Raw genomic sequence first — 15,783 nt, 5'->3', positions numbered from 1 at the left:
AGTCCCGATTCGCTGGACCCCAGCAGCAAGCTAAACTACCAGTTGGACGTCTGCCCCCTGGTCATCAGTACAGTCATAGCGACTGGTTGGACACAGCATATTATGCTTTTATTATACAGGATTATTACACAAAGACAACTAATATTTTTTTAAAAAGCACCACCAAGAATTCATATCTTCACAATAATTAGGATGGCCCTGCATAATACTGTAGTCACCACAAAGACGTCCTGCAGTGCAAACCTGGTGGCACTGTTTAGACATTTCACGCCCAGAGCTCAGAGGCTGAAGGCTCTTTACCTTGTAGTGGGCCACCAGAGGACGAGAGGCAGGCCAATCTGCTGACGTGCTCACCCAACACGAAAGCACCGCTCTCAAGCAGCATGCAGTCTTACCCAAGACATCCTTCTCGTGCTCAGGAACCAGCACCTTCCACTTCGACTCCTCGGGATCCGTGAAGTCGATGTTGATGAGGCGATAGTTGGGAGAATGGCGATTGGTCTTGAACGTGAACACTGTCCCCTCGTTCGTCACGTAGTCATATTCTCCTTCAAAGTTGTCGATCAGTTTCACCCACTTCAGGATTCCTGGTGAGAGACCAAGCATCCTGTCACCTCTCCAGTGCTTAAAAGGGTGTGGTTTGTGCATGGGGAAGACAGGGCAGATCTTATCTGTCTATAGAAAAAGTAGACACAATATTTGGAAGATCTAAGGACTGAGAAAGAGCGAGGACAATGGGCACATTTTAAGGTTTTGAAACATGTGAAGGAATTCCACCCGCCCCCCCCCCCCCCAAAAGCCTGGTAGATGTGAACATTGCCCCATGGAAACTGGGGGATCCTCCTCCACCTGAGCCTGTTCCCAAACTGGAGCACCTCTCTCTACCTCTACTGCCCGCACACCGGCCAAGTCTTCACCAATTCCCGCTGGGTCTACATCAGGGGCTCTCAACCGGGGTCATTCCACCACCGTGCGGGACATTCAGAAATGTGTGCAGGCGTGGTTGTCACAACTTGGAAGGGGAGAGGAGGGCTCCTATTCGAGTCCAGTGAGAGAAGGCCAGAGATACTGCTAAAGGTGCTCGGCTCACAGGACAGCCCCGACGACAAAGAATTAGGCTGCCCTGGTCTGGAGATTAGCTTCCCGCCTGGCCTTCCCACAGCCACTCCAGACCTTCTCAATATTAGCGGCTGTAATATTACCACAATGATGGAATATCCTGAACTGGTCCATGTTGGTGCCCTTCTTAAAAACGTCCCCATTACTCTTTGAATAAAATCGAATTCCTATTTATGGTCTCCCTGGTCTCGCATGTCACAGTCCTTGCCCACTTAGCCAACCTCAGCTGGTTCCAACTTCCGCTGCACCTCTGTCCTTCGAGCCTTTGCGAGGCTCCTTCACACATGCCTCAGGGCGTGGTTACAGGGCATTTCCTCGGCCTGGCTCACTCTCCAACGGCCAGGCCCCTCTTATCGGTACCCAGACCATTTCTTCACGGCACTTCTCTCAAGATATGTACCTATCTGCTTGTTTATAATTTGTCTTTTCTATTCAGAAGTTAATACTTAGCACCTAAAGGAAGTGGCAGGTACTTCAAAGATGCAAAATAAAATTGGTCCTGAATGAAAGAAGGAACACTTCCCAGTCCCTTAGTGTTAAGAATTCGTCTAGAGATGGACATCACTAAAAAATATCTTAAATGTGGCGGCTCACTATTATCATTTAAATGGCTCACTAGATGCCACTTTTAATGTTAAATACCTGCTTCACAATGTATCAGTCAGGGATGTTCAGAGTACATCTCACAAGTTTTATAAACAAAGAGTTCTATGACTTCTAAACTTCTGGAAGACAATGCCAGATCTCAGCTATTCTCCAATTAATCTGCTGGCTTCAATTTCACAGTGAAATTACTACATTAATTTGGATAGTTCATTTATAGTCCCTGAATTTTTCAAGGCAGTTTTACATTTATTATCTCATTCATCTTTAGAGCATAATAACTTTATATAATTGGTTGTCAAATTAAAACTCATCAAGAAAAATATCCCATGATAAAAACAGAGTGAGTTTTTTGGTCAGACAAAACTGGATTAAAACTGCAGCTCAACAATATTTAGTTGTGTGACCTTGAGCAATCTCTTTATCCCTTGATAAGCCTAGTTTTCTCAACTGTAAACTAGCACTAGCAAAAAGATTTTTAAAATATTAAAGTGACCTAGAAAACTACGATACATCTATACGATGGAATACTACGCTGCTATAAAAAAGAAGGAATTCTTACCATTTGCAATAGCATAGATGGAACTGGAGAGCATTATGCTAAGTGAAATAAGCCAGTCAGAGAAAGATAAATATCACATGATCTAACTCATTTGTGGAATATGAGGAACTAAAATAGAACCAGTCATAAAAGCATAGAACAGACTGTCCAACCTATGAGGGAAGGTGGGGGGTGAAAGGGGTAAGAGATCAACCAAAGGACTTGTATGCATGCATATAAGCAAAACCAATGGACACAGATGGGGGGTGGTGGTGAGGGCACAGGGGGGGAGGGGAGAGGTCAATGGGGGGAAAAGGAGATATATGTAATAATTTAAATAATAAAGAATTTTAATTAATAAAAAATATTAAAGTGACTACTAATACCTACCTACTCCACAACAAAACCTCAACAAATACTTTTAAATGAATAATTGAAATGAAAACTAATAATAAGATAAGCAGTTTTTAAAAACCTATCACTTTCCTACATGCTAGCAATAACCAGTTAGAAAAAAATGGGAGGACTGGGAGAAGAGTTCATTTACAATAGAAGCACAATTAATAAAATGTTTAGGAATGCACTTAACACGAAATGTGGAATCTATATGAAGAAAGCTCTAAACTTTTTCTAAGGAATCTTAAAAATAACAAAAGAACATACAAATCCTAAACAACTGAAAACACACACCATATCCCTAGATGGGAAGACTCACTATTTCAAAGGTGCAAATAATCCTAGAGAAAATTTGCCAATTTAACACAATTCCAATCAAAATCCCAATGAGATTTTTTTTAAAATATATTTTATTGATTTTTTACCGAGAGGAAGGGAGAGAGATAGAGAGTTAGAAACATCGATGAGAGAGAAACACCGATCAGCTGCCTCCTGCACATCTCCCACTGGGCATGTGCCCGCAACCCAGGCACGTGCCCTTGACCGGAATCGAACCTGGGACCCCTCAGTCTGCAGGCCGACGCTCTATCCACTGAGCCAAACCGGTTTCGGCCCCAATGAGATTTTTAATGAACCTGACAATATCATTCTAAAGTCCAGCAGGAAGAATCGGCACAGAAGGATAATAAATATGCTTTTGATAACAGAATGAGGAGGAACTTCTTGTGCTACGAAGCTCTGAACAAGCCCCCGGCCCTCCTGAAGGCAATCACCATCCTGAATGCTATGGTGATCCTATTTTTCTTTGTTCTTTTTCTGCCTTAATATGTATCCTTAAACACAATCTTACTTATTTTTGAACTTCATATATAATGAAACATACAACATGTATTCTTTTGTATCTGACTTCTTTCACTTGACATCATGTCTATGAGATTTTTCACCCTCTGGTCATTGTTATTGACTTTTAGCTAAATCCAATTGTGCTCAAAGAACATGCTCTGTCTGGTTTTAATCATTTAAAATTAGTTCAGAAAAGCTTTATGGCCTATTTTTTTTCTTAAATGACTTTTAACTGCTCCTGTAATGTGACTAAAAAGAATGTGTATTTTGCAGGCTTTGGATGTGATATGTTAAATGTCTATTAAGTCATTTGTTAATCATTGTTCAAATCTATATATTTACTGATTTAGGGGGCCATTTTTTTTTCTATCAGCTCCAGAAAAGAGCTATTAAAATGCTTCTCTATGATTGTAGATTTATCTATTTTTACCTGGATTTGTATTAATTTTTGTTCTCTGTATTTTTGAAATCATGATTTTATATATACACACACATAGATATTTAAATAAAACTGAATTGAATCTTTTATGATTATGAAGTTTTATTTCATTTGTAATGCTTTCTTAGTTTAAAGCCTATTTTGATACTAAGACAGCCATATCATTTTCATGATAACAACTTGGGCCAGTTGTCCTCTGCAGAATGGTTGGTCCCAATTATGTAGCTTATCATTTCTAAAAAGATTTGCTCTTTTCCATATTTCTTAACCACTCACATGCTTTCCACCTCCTGGTGGGCTATATTCTAGTTGATTTCTTTATACTTATATTCTACTTTGTCAGGTCTCTCTTCAGCTGTGTCTAATCTTGCCTTTAATGTAATAACTGAATTTTTAAATGGTAATAATCATAGCTTTATTTGCAGAAGTTCTACTTAGCCTCTTCCAAATCTGTTTGGTCATTTTTTATTTATTTATTTTTTTATAGTATCTTGTTTCTTGCTTTGCCACAAAGCTTCCCGTTTATTTTTTGTAAAAGCAAAACATTGTTTGTTTTAAAAGTGTATGTACTAGCTTTACATTAGGAATCTGATTAATTCCATACTGGTGTTTCTGCTGGCTCTACTTCTCATGCTGGTAAATTTCTTCACTGCCTTTGTGATTTCTGACTGTGAACTGACTGCCCTTGAAACATCATCTGTGGGAATTCTTACAAGCCTCAGTAGAAGTGGACTCTTCCAGAGAGGATTGGCATTTGCCTTCTGTGTGCCTCTTGGGAGGCAACCAAACTGGGAGCACTTTAAATTAAACGCTTGGTATGAGGATTTCTGGACCTCATAGGGCCAATCAAGACAACCTGCACACAGGTGAAGATCAGCCTTTCTCAAGTTTTAGGAGAATTGACATCCTGCCTACCGCTCCCCTTCAGCAGTGACAAGGTAAAGATGGGCAGGTTTCCTTCTTACGCCCTCCCTCCGCCTCACCCCCCAACCCTACCTCTGCTAGGTTTATTTCTCAGTCATTCTGACACTGAGGGTATCTGTCATTACGCTCTCTACCGTGGAGACCCAGAGCTTTGTCACCCATCCCCCTGGCCCAGGTGGCCAGCAGAGGGAAGCTCAGCCTCAGGGCCCAGCAGACATGTTCAGGAGCAATCCAGGATTCCTGCTTTCCCTTGGTCTTTGGTTCTATGGGTTCTCTTCTTCTGTGCCAACTCAGCAATAGTTAGAAGAGTGCTTTATAAAGTTACAGCATCTTAGTTGCAATTAAGCAGCTATTCAGAATATATAATCTGACAAACTCCCTCAAACAGAAGTCCATACAATTAATTTTCATAAAAGGTTAAGCTCTGCAATTCAAGTTAGAATTTTATTTTCAAACCACCAGCCTCAAAAACAGGTGACCACTCAATGGTAACCAACTTGTATCTTAGTTTACATAAAATATGTTTGTTTTTTTTTTTAAAAAAAAACAACCCTAAAAACTATTCTTTAGAAGAATAAGTAAAAAATTAGCTGCCAATGCAAAATTTGTAGATAAACAGAAAGGTACATTTATCTATAATAATAAAAGTGTAATATGCTAATCAGGCCTTCCAATAAAGCTGGGACTGCAAGGGAAGCCCGGGTCCCAGGTGCCTGCCAGCGGCCGGAGGGAAGCCGGTGCAGGCAGCCGGGGGAAGGAAGACCTACTCTTGCACAAATTTCGTGCATCGGGCCTCTAGTTTATAATAAGAATCTTAAAACGTAATTTTCTGGACTATGACTTTTACAGAGACAGAATCTTGATTCAGGGAAATGCCAGATTCCTTAAGTGTTCCTCTGACAATAAAACACTTTGTAATGTAAAACCTTTAGTCCTCAAAGTAACCATCTTAGGATTTCTGCTTGAAAAGGTCTTGAAGCCACTGCAGAGGTATTTCTTATGACCCTACCCACCTCTGCAAAAAGTCACTGAAATATCCACCCAAAGCGAAACACAGTAGCAACTTCCCCCAGGACCTGTTTAATCAGCTAAGCCTGAAAATGCGGCACACGCTTTAAATAATCAAGCTCCACTGAACACACACACAAAATCAAAGTCTGTGGTCTTATCTGCCACCAAAGTTCTGAAGCATTAACCTTAGTCATAAATAGATACTGTAAGCCATAAATTTATTCAGATTAGGGAAAGTGCTGGATTTATACAAATCCAGCTGTAAATTTGAAAAGCAGTGGAAAGTACAGGCCTCACAAGGCAGCGTGTTTACGACGGGAGCTCACTAAATCCTTTGCTTTTCTGAAACCTTTGCTCCTCAAGGGCTTTGGACCCGACACAATTCTAAAGAAATGGCATTTCGGATGAAGAATGGGGCTCATTCAGTTTTGCTATGCATAACTTAGAGCATTATTGATTTAAACGAAAAACAGAAAAATTACTTTTAAAAATAGACTGGCTAACCATCTCACTGTCTGCTCACCTTTGCTGAGGTTCCTCTGCCTGTGAGTGGCATTCTTCACTCCGAAGCCAACAGAATTCAATTCCTAAACTTCTCTACATTCAAGTTAAATCACTTTTTATAAACCTGCTTCTGGGTGGGGGAATGATTTGTTGACTGAGTGAAGATTAGCTTAAAGTAAGCCATCTGCATGCTTTCCTGGGAGTGAACTCATTACTTTTATTGCTTTCTCTGAAAATCAATGTTATTAACTACGTTTCAAAAAAAAAAAAAAGGTTTTGCAGGCTCTCTAAGAACAGGAGCTAAGAAGTGTTTTTATACTTTACAAAGCACCTGACAAGTAACAATGATAAACCAATGCCAACTGTGGGTCCTGCTCTGAATGGAGGGGACCAGAAGGCTGTGGCTCTCCTGGTCTGATGCCTTCCTTCCACCTCACCTGCCACATAACTATGGTTAGAACATGGGCTGGGAGTTCAACTGACACAGGTCTGAATCTTTAAATGGCATCAGGAAAGCGAACTGGCTTCACCAACCTGTTTCCTAGGTTAACAACACGTGCTCCTCAGAGGTTTCTGAGAAGACAAAGAAATAACTACATTTGTAGCTCAGAATCTGGCACACATAAATGCTAAATAAACAACACTTACTACTATGCCAAATAATCTGTGTTCTTCAAATGACAAAAATAAGCTAAATGTGGCTTCTGAACAGCATGATTTGCTAATAGTGAACTTTTAAAGTTTAATTTCCATCTCTCATGGCACACAGCTATTTTTCCTAGAAAAAGCCCTTCTAATCCCTAATTTTAAAATTAGCAAAAATACTGACTTTATCATTATTTATTTTACTTCAAAGTTCATATTTTTATACTACCTCTTGATGTTCCTATTCTTTTTTTTTTCCTTTGGCATAGCCACTCTGACACACACACACACACACACACACACACACACACACACACACACTGTTTTCTAATAACCCCTGCCCATCACAGGAGTCCTCTTCCTCTGTTGGTCTGGCTTTTAATGCTCAGATGACTTGGTTAAACTTTGGATAAATCATTTAAAGGTTCTTGAATGTTTTTCTCTCCATTTCCACTGTAACCCCCAAAGATGCCCAGTCCTGCCAGGCCTGAACCATGGGTCAATGTTGTCTCAGTTTTCTGAAAACAAGAGATCATCTGCTTTGCACTAGCCAGAGATGGCTGGATGTACAATGTAGGTGTCTGACAAATACTGAGTTTCCTTTTATCTTCATGGGTAGATTAATTTCTTATGTGGGAGAAGACAATTTTCATTAGTGACATGAAAGCTTTAAAATAAAGACATGGGGAGCACTGAAAATTTCATCAATCTAAAATGATCAAACCTTCAGCATAAAAGGACAAAGGAGAGAGACAAGTTAATGAAAGTCTAGACAAAGTACACAGTAAGCAGATATTCGCTTACAAAAATAAAATATGTTAGCACCATCCAACTTTTCCACCAAACACTTCATAAATGCTGTGACACGAAGACCACTCAGGCTCGCTTTTTTTAAGAAATTGATTTTAGAGAGAGGAAGGGAGAGAGAGAAAAACATCGATAGGTTGCCTCCCGTATGTGCCCCAACCAGGGATTGAACCTACAACCTTTCGGTGTATGGGACAATGCTCCAACCAACTGAGCCACCTGGCCAGGGCCGATTTGTTTTTTAATTAGTTAACTTATATTGTTTAACAATAAGCCCACCTAATAATTTAAATATATAAAAATGAAGTAATAAATAAAAAATGAAACCAGAATTCTATGGAGAAAGAACACGGTAATTGGCATTCATAAAGAATTGGAGAAAGCAAAGTCCTATGCACTATTTTACAGTCCCATGGGAATATTGTACAGGACAACAGCACAGTTTAACAGCTGTTATTGTTTCTTTCAGATTCTATATTCAGAGGTCTGCACAGTTCTATGTACACCTGCACTTGCAACTCAAATGAACAATTCTTGGGTGGTGGCCTGCTCCTGTCAGAGAATGTGCAACTACTGTGATTGAGCCAATTTTCTTGAGATCAAAATGGATATATCTTTTTTTTAAAAAAAACAAACAAAACCACAAACCCGTAGTTTTATTAAATGGAAGTATATTTAACACTAGCATAAAAGTTGTTGACTTCATCCTGCTGTATGTGTGAATGGCATCTGTGGTATCTAAGAATCTTAGGATGCGAATCTTACTTTAGAAGTTTAAAAATGATGCAATGACCAATCAATAATAAAGAATTTAAATTATCTTACTATAATGTAACACACAATATAGACCAATAATGAGGTAATCAAATAACTAAAAGTGCACTCAATATATTGTACAGTTTGAAAATCTAGGTCACCGTCTCTAAAATATACTTATTTTACATTAACCAGAACATGGTATAATTAGTATGGGGTCTTACCTACGTGCCAGCATACCCGACACAATTTCTGGGTCTGGGAATTTTCAGCACAGTACGTCACGCAGTTGGAAAGCTTTAATGCTTGACAGTGGTATTGGTATGATTTAGATGTCAGAAGAGAATATTTAAAATGAGCCATCTCCAGAATTTGTGACTGGCTGGTTTCATGCTTACCATCATGACATATGAAGCTTCAGGCAGGAAAATCAGGCTGTGATTGTGCATGTGGCTCAGTACTGAGGAGCTGTCCTATGATTATGTTACCCTGGTTAATTCTCACCGGTCCCCTCTCTCTTGCCTATGTCGGTTTGCCGCATTACGTCTAGACAGTTATACTGTTTTACAGACCAAAGGGCCAGCTTCTCCTTAATCCTCTTCATCTGCAGTATTCGCAGGATATTTTCACATTCATATGCAAAAAATACGGTTAACCTCAATCTACCGAGAAAATGGTGAAGCCAACAAATACGTTCATTCAGTTGTTCTTCATTTTATGGGATAATATGGGGTAGGAGGGAACAGATGAACTAAGACAATGTGATTAAATGGAAGATGGTTTCTTAGAAAATCAATTAGAAGACAAAATAACTGCTTTTAAAAGGCATCCTGGAGTAATTACTAGTACCTGTGCGTGAAAGATAACTTACCAGTGATGCCACTGGATTCCTGCTGCAGGTCACAGTACCAGAGCCGGTTCACTGGGTCACACCCCTCCCTTATTGATAACAAGACATAGCGACCATCGTCAGACAACTGGGAAGACAATAAAAGCAATGCAGGAGGCTGATTAGAATGTATTTTCTGTGAGAGTGCTATTAAATATTAAGCAAAAACTAAAGGTTAAACTCAAATGCAATAAATTTATCCCAAACTTATGAATGGATAAGAAAGTTAACAGAAAAAAAAAGATGAACATCCATTTTAACTTATTTCACTCCTAATCAATGTTTAACAAAACATAGTGAAATATTTAAGTAGAAAATATCAACAGATGTAACTGAATGTCATAATAACTTAATGTGATTTTTATTTAAATTCAGGCTATTCTTTAACTGAAAATATATGCAATCTGTCATTTTGAATATTAATATCCCTGACTCTGAAGTTTCGCCACAGGTTACGTATTTTAAAAGTTGTTCTAAATGAGTAGAAGTTACCAAGATGGGCATGGATGTAAAGAAGTTCATGTGTGGTTCATATTGGTCACATTAACAATTTTTGTTGACCAACTCTTCATGCTTATCTTTAGCCCCCTCCACACAAGATGTCAGAGAACAAAGGCCCATGCTTCTGTGGGTTTCTTTTATAATTAAACAGGATAGTCTTAAATAACAAAAATAATCTTGGTGAAAAAACTAACGCAACCAACATTATGGTTTTGAGTTGTTAAAACATAAGTAGTATCAAACTATATATATCCTTTTGTAACTACTTTTTAAAATTCAACATAATTAAAAAAATAATCTATGTTGATATATGTACATTTACTTCATTTAACTGTTGTATAGTATTCCAATTTAAGAATATACCACAGCTAATTGATCCATTTTCCCACCAATAAACATTTAAATTATTTCCATTTTCTTCCTATTACAAGCAACACTTTACAAAAATTCTTGAACAGCCCCGACCGGTTTGGCTCAGTAAATAGAGCGTCAGCCTGCGGACTGAAGGGTCCCAGGTTCGATTCCGGTCAAGGGCATGTACCTTGGTTGCGGGCATATCCCCAGTGGGGGTTGTGCAGGAGGCAGCTGATCGATGTTTCTCTCTCATCGATGTTTCTGACTCTCTATCCCTCTCCCTTCCTCTCTATAAAAAATCAATAAATATATTTAAAAAAAAATTCTTGAACATGTTAATTTGTGGCCTTATGTTAAGTGTTTCCCTTATACAAGTATGGCCTTTTATAAGTGTTTCTATATAACTAGGAGTAAAATTGCTCAGTGGAAGGACATGCACAAACTCCACTTTATTAGATATTGCCAAATTAAGTGATTACCAACTCACTCTCTTACATTTTATCAGTGTGTAACAGTTCTTATTTCTCCACATCCTATTGTGATAATTAATTTAATGTGTCAACTTGACAAGGACAGAGCACCTAGATATTTGGTCAAACATTATTCTGCATGTTTCTGTGAAGGTATTTTTTGGATGAGATTTACATTTAAATGGATGGACTTTGAGTAAAGGTGATTACCCTCCATAATGTGAGTGAATCTATCCAACCAGTCCAAGGCCTTAATAGAAAGACTGCCTTGCAAAGGTAGGAAGGAATCCTGCCAGTAAATTGTCTCTGACAGACAATCTTCCCTGGGGTTCCAGCCTGCCAGCCTTCCCTGCAGACTTTGGACCAGTCAAGCCACCCCAATCACATTAGCCAATTTCTAAAAAAGTAAGTATTTCTCTCTATACATACACGCAGGTCCTGTTGGTTCTGTTTCTCTAGAGAACCCTACCACACTTACAACTGTCATCTGTTCATTCAACAAAAATTTCCTAAGCAGCTATTACGTTCAAGTCGTTTTCTAGGGGGCAAAGATGTATTGGTGAACCAACCAAGAAGCAAAAACTGTTCCAGTCTAGGGGAGCAGACAAACACACATATAGAATTATGCAGCATATTATACAATGAGAGCCGGCATGGAGAACATGAACAATCTCGGTAAGGGAGGCAGAATGAGGGGGAAGCGACTATAGTTTTCAGTGTGCCCGTCAAGGTAGGCCTATTAAGAAGGTGTCTTGTCCTGGCCAGGGATCAAACCTGCAACCTTTTGGTGTACAGGATGATGCTCCAACCAACTGCGCCACCTGGCCAAGGCCCCATTTCTTTCTTTCTTTTTTTAAAAATTAATTTTCCATAAAATAGTTTTATATCACATTTGTTCAAATGCATTTTTCTACAACTACTCCTACATAGCTCCTTTGGAATTATTTCATAACATGTGACTTTATCAAAGACTTTGAATCTCAAACATAAAATTTCAAAATATTAATTTTTAGATGAAAGGAACAAGAAATAAAAGTCATTAGGTGATGGTTGGGGTTGTTAATTTCCAATAAGACACTGTGTTGAAATGTTTCTTCTGATACAGCAGTTACAAACTAGAACCTTCAAAAAACAAGGGCAGAACCAAAGTATAACAAAAGAAGCTTCCGCAGGCTAAGCCTCCCGTAGTCCCAAGCTCTGACAGAAGCAAGGTACAGCATCTTCCCTGAAAATTAAGTGGGTTTCCAGTATTTTCATGCAGTTGACTAGACACTCAAGACTTTATCATTAATGTATATCCCATCTTGGCTCTGGGTGCATTAGTTATGCCTGAAGAGCTTAATACCCAGCCACATCCGCAGGTGGGAGAACACATACACTGGTATGGTGATGGGCAAGAGCAGATGTAAAAGCACAGGCTGGCTATGCTGGTGCAGCCCTGTGGGGAGTTCTCTTCCACGGGGGCCGAGTAGAACAGTCCTGCTAAGGAGATCAATGGAATGAGGATGGTCAATGTAGGAAGAGACAGAAACATTCTCCTCTCCCACTTACTACCTGCCACCCTGACTTTTTAAAAGGTAGATGGTATTAAGAAAGTTTGGTTGTATCTGTTGTTTTTAATTATGATCTAGCGCTGCTCCATATCTCCTTGCTTCTTATTTTGACATGTCATCATCCTAGCTGCCTGTAGTATCATATTAGGGATCCCAACCGGTGCCCCATTTCTCTATCTTTAAACACAACTAAGCTGCAAAGCCCAGACTGGACCTAATTCCAAATTTTGTCTTCTTTATTCTTTGTCCAGCTGCCTTCTAAGCCAAGGTGCCAATTTGCATATTTCTAAGGGCACCTATCCTCAGCAAAAGAATTAACACCAGTCCCAGTCCCTTCTGTGGGTTTCTAACTCAGAAGACCAGAGTATAAAACTAAGGGCTGTTTAATCAGCACAGGATTAGGGCTGAAGTAATAAATTGCCCCTCTCTGCTCTAGGGATTATTTTACCTAGGAAAGATCATCATTTCTCTATAAACACAACATACCGTTTATGACTCTGTAAGCAGGATACATTCCTGCTAACCTTTCTAAATTCTATGTTAAAAGTAATTTAAAATGCATTTGCTATGTTTGTACATGGAACATTTCTAGAAGATCTCCATCCAACAGGCAGCAGTGGAGGGCAGCTGGAAGGGAGATTAAATTAAAGTGTCTTTCCATTGTCTTCTGACTTGCACTGTTTCAGATGAAAAGTCATTTCTTATCTTTTTCTCACTGTAGGTAATGTATTCTCTTCTCTGGCTGTTTTTAAGATTTTCTTATCATCGTTGGTTTTCTGCAGATTGATTATAATGGGCTTTGTGATAGTAGCCTGCTTGAGATTTGTTGAGTGTCTTGAATCTGTGGGTATGTCTATTTATCAAATTCAAAACATTTTTCCCTCATATGGGTGACGAACAAGTAGTTTTACACTTGTGAGTACACAAAACACAGATTTTATTACTTATTGTGTTATTTTCCATATGCACAACCATAAATCTACTTTCCCCCACCCTGTATATTTCTGTGTCCCCTAATCCCTACATACCGTTGAATCAGTTAGTACTATCTGATAGGTCAATGAGACTGTATTCATTTTTGTTTCAATTTATTTTCTCTTTGTGGCTTAGTTTCAATTGTTCCATCTCCAAATTCCCTGCTATTTTCTTTAATAGTATCTAAACTACTGTTAAGCCCATGTAGGGAACTTAAAAATTCAGAGAGTTTATTTTTCACCTTTAGAAGAACATTTGGGTTGTTTTTATATTTTCTTTCTCTTTGTTCATTATAATAATGTTACTAAAATCCTTTTAAAATCATTTTTTATAATCGCTTTTAAAAAGTCCTTGCCTGCTAATTCTACTACCTGTCATTTCTGGATCTATTATATTGACTAATTGTTCTCCTGGTTATGTCACATTTCCTGCTTCTTTACACATAGTATATTTTTATTGGATTCTGAATATTTTGAATGTTGTCTGGATTTTTCTTCCTCCTTTAAAAGTTCTGAGGCAGATAATTTGTTGGTAAGTAAGCTTGTTCCGTTCAAGGCTTGTTTTCAAGCTTCGTTGTAAGGTCTACAGCCCTACTGCTGAGGCATGGCCTCTTCAGGGTCTCCGCTGAATACCGAGTGCTCACAAGGTCTTTCCACTTTGTCAGAATGCGAGTCTCCCAGCTGTGTTAGGCCTCTGGTAGTGGCTGGCTTCACAGCTTCCTGGTAGTTGTCCTTGGCTCGAATCATGGAGTCTCCTCCTGTGCATGCACCACTAACAGCTAAAGACGCAAGGGGATACCAAGGCAGATTTCTTAGTGGGCAGTTTCCTTCTTTTGGTTCCCTGCCTGCAAATTCAGTGGCTCCCGTTTTCCTGGATCCCAAGTTCAGCGAGACTGCTGTCCTTCGGGGCTCCTCCTCTTTGAGTCCAGAAAATACTTCCAGGCAGGGAGCTGGGCAAGCACAGGACTGGTCACTTTCACAGATGAAAAGTCCTGTGACGCCTGCTGACCAATATCTGCAAACAGTTGCTTTGTCTATTTCGTACGGTTTTCTGTTTATGGCAAGAGGGCTAGTCCAGTACCAGTTACACTGTTATAGCCAGAAGCAAAAAAATCTGTCATTATGTTTTTAAAGCATTTTAATTTGTTATTGGATAATTACATTTTGGGGGTACATTATTGCATATAATTGTAAGAATTAATAATGCAATTAATATAGGACTAATTAAAAAGATAACACCCACGATTAATAAAAAATACATAACAATGATATATTTGCTTCTGTCTCATTACATAGTAGGACAGTTACACTATTTCTGTTTCCTATTCCAATAATAGTTCTATGAACTGCAGTCTCTGAGACATGCTTCTTTTATTTTATGTGGAGGTAAAATTTTCAAATGTAACATTCACTTTGACTTGTTGCACTGCTCTTATCAAGCTCACATACACTGATTCTTGGTATCAGTGCAAGGCGATCATATCGAGCTTAATGTTGTCTAAACAGGACTAAGCATGGACTACTTAGGGTTTTACTTGCTAGCAGCAACCAGTGTGTTCATTAACACTGGGCAACACATTGATGTTATAAGCTAAACAGCTCTTTCTCAGAAACAATTACTTTAGAGCACAGAAGTAGTTTATACGGTGAAATAAAAGTGGGATTCCAGGTTATAGTTTTATAAAATATTCTAGAAAGTCCTGTTTACTTTGGCTGCTCTTCCTTAGAGTCCTTCCCCGCCCCCCCCCCCCGAGTTCTGAAGCAGCCTCCTATGCCAAAAATGAATCATATTTTGTTGTATGAGTTTTTGTCACAAATTGCACATGATAGCAAAATGACTCAGATGCATTCTCTTCACCTTTTTCTAGGCTCATTATAGTATTTTCAAAGATTTGCCAGAGTTTTTGGAAAACCTCACATAAATTTTATTTACATTATTTTTTTTCCTCCATTCTCATCCTCAGTGTATTTCCAAATTACCTGTCACTATGTTTTAAGTGGGTCTCTTGCAAATGAACATATGACTTAACTTTTAAAACTTTAATCTAAGAATTTGTACTGCTCTGCTTTCATTAACTGTTAGTATTGATGTGCTGGCTTCCACATTATTAATTCTGAATATTCTATTCACCTTGCTTTTCCTTTCATCTTTCTTCTTTGTACTGTATACATTTCTTTGTAAACTCTTTAGGAGTTTAACTACTTTAGGAGTTATATATTCTATCTCTAGGCCTTTATACAGTTTCCTTAAGCTTTTCATATACACAGCTAATAGACCAACATCTAAAATTTTAGTTCCACCTTATTCTCAAACCATCTGTCATCAGCAATCTCACAATTATAACTACTAAACATAATGAAATGCAGCCTCATTAATAACACTTCATATTTCTGTTCTGTCCTTTAAAGACAGACAGAATCTTTACAGCTAAGTGCTAAAAGTCGTGCTACGTC

At 38.6% G+C, this 15,783-nt stretch overlaps 1 protein-coding gene and 1 pseudogene across 1 annotated transcript in view; both read right to left on the bottom strand.

Annotated features, from left to right (window-relative positions):
* The window catches only part of PREP (prolyl endopeptidase), a 111,103-nt gene that overhangs the window by 50,691 nt on the left and 44,629 nt on the right, over positions 1-15,783 (bottom strand). The window contains exons 7-8 of the mRNA XM_059700828.1: positions 9,460-9,565; positions 396-587 (exon numbers count right to left, since the gene is read on the bottom strand). Of these exons, the coding sequence (XP_059556811.1) occupies positions 396-587; positions 9,460-9,565 (298 nt within the window). The remainder of the gene's footprint in view (positions 1-395; positions 588-9,459; positions 9,566-15,783) is intronic.
* Positions 11,731-12,487, bottom strand: LOC132236463 (phosphatidylinositol N-acetylglucosaminyltransferase subunit Y-like; annotated as a pseudogene).

This window comes from Myotis daubentonii, chromosome 6, assembly GCF_963259705.1.
Source record: "Myotis daubentonii chromosome 6, mMyoDau2.1, whole genome shotgun sequence".
In the NCBI taxonomy this organism is placed as follows: domain Eukaryota; kingdom Metazoa; phylum Chordata; class Mammalia; order Chiroptera; family Vespertilionidae; genus Myotis; species Myotis daubentonii.
This window is presented reverse-complemented; position numbering and strand designations above follow the sequence as displayed.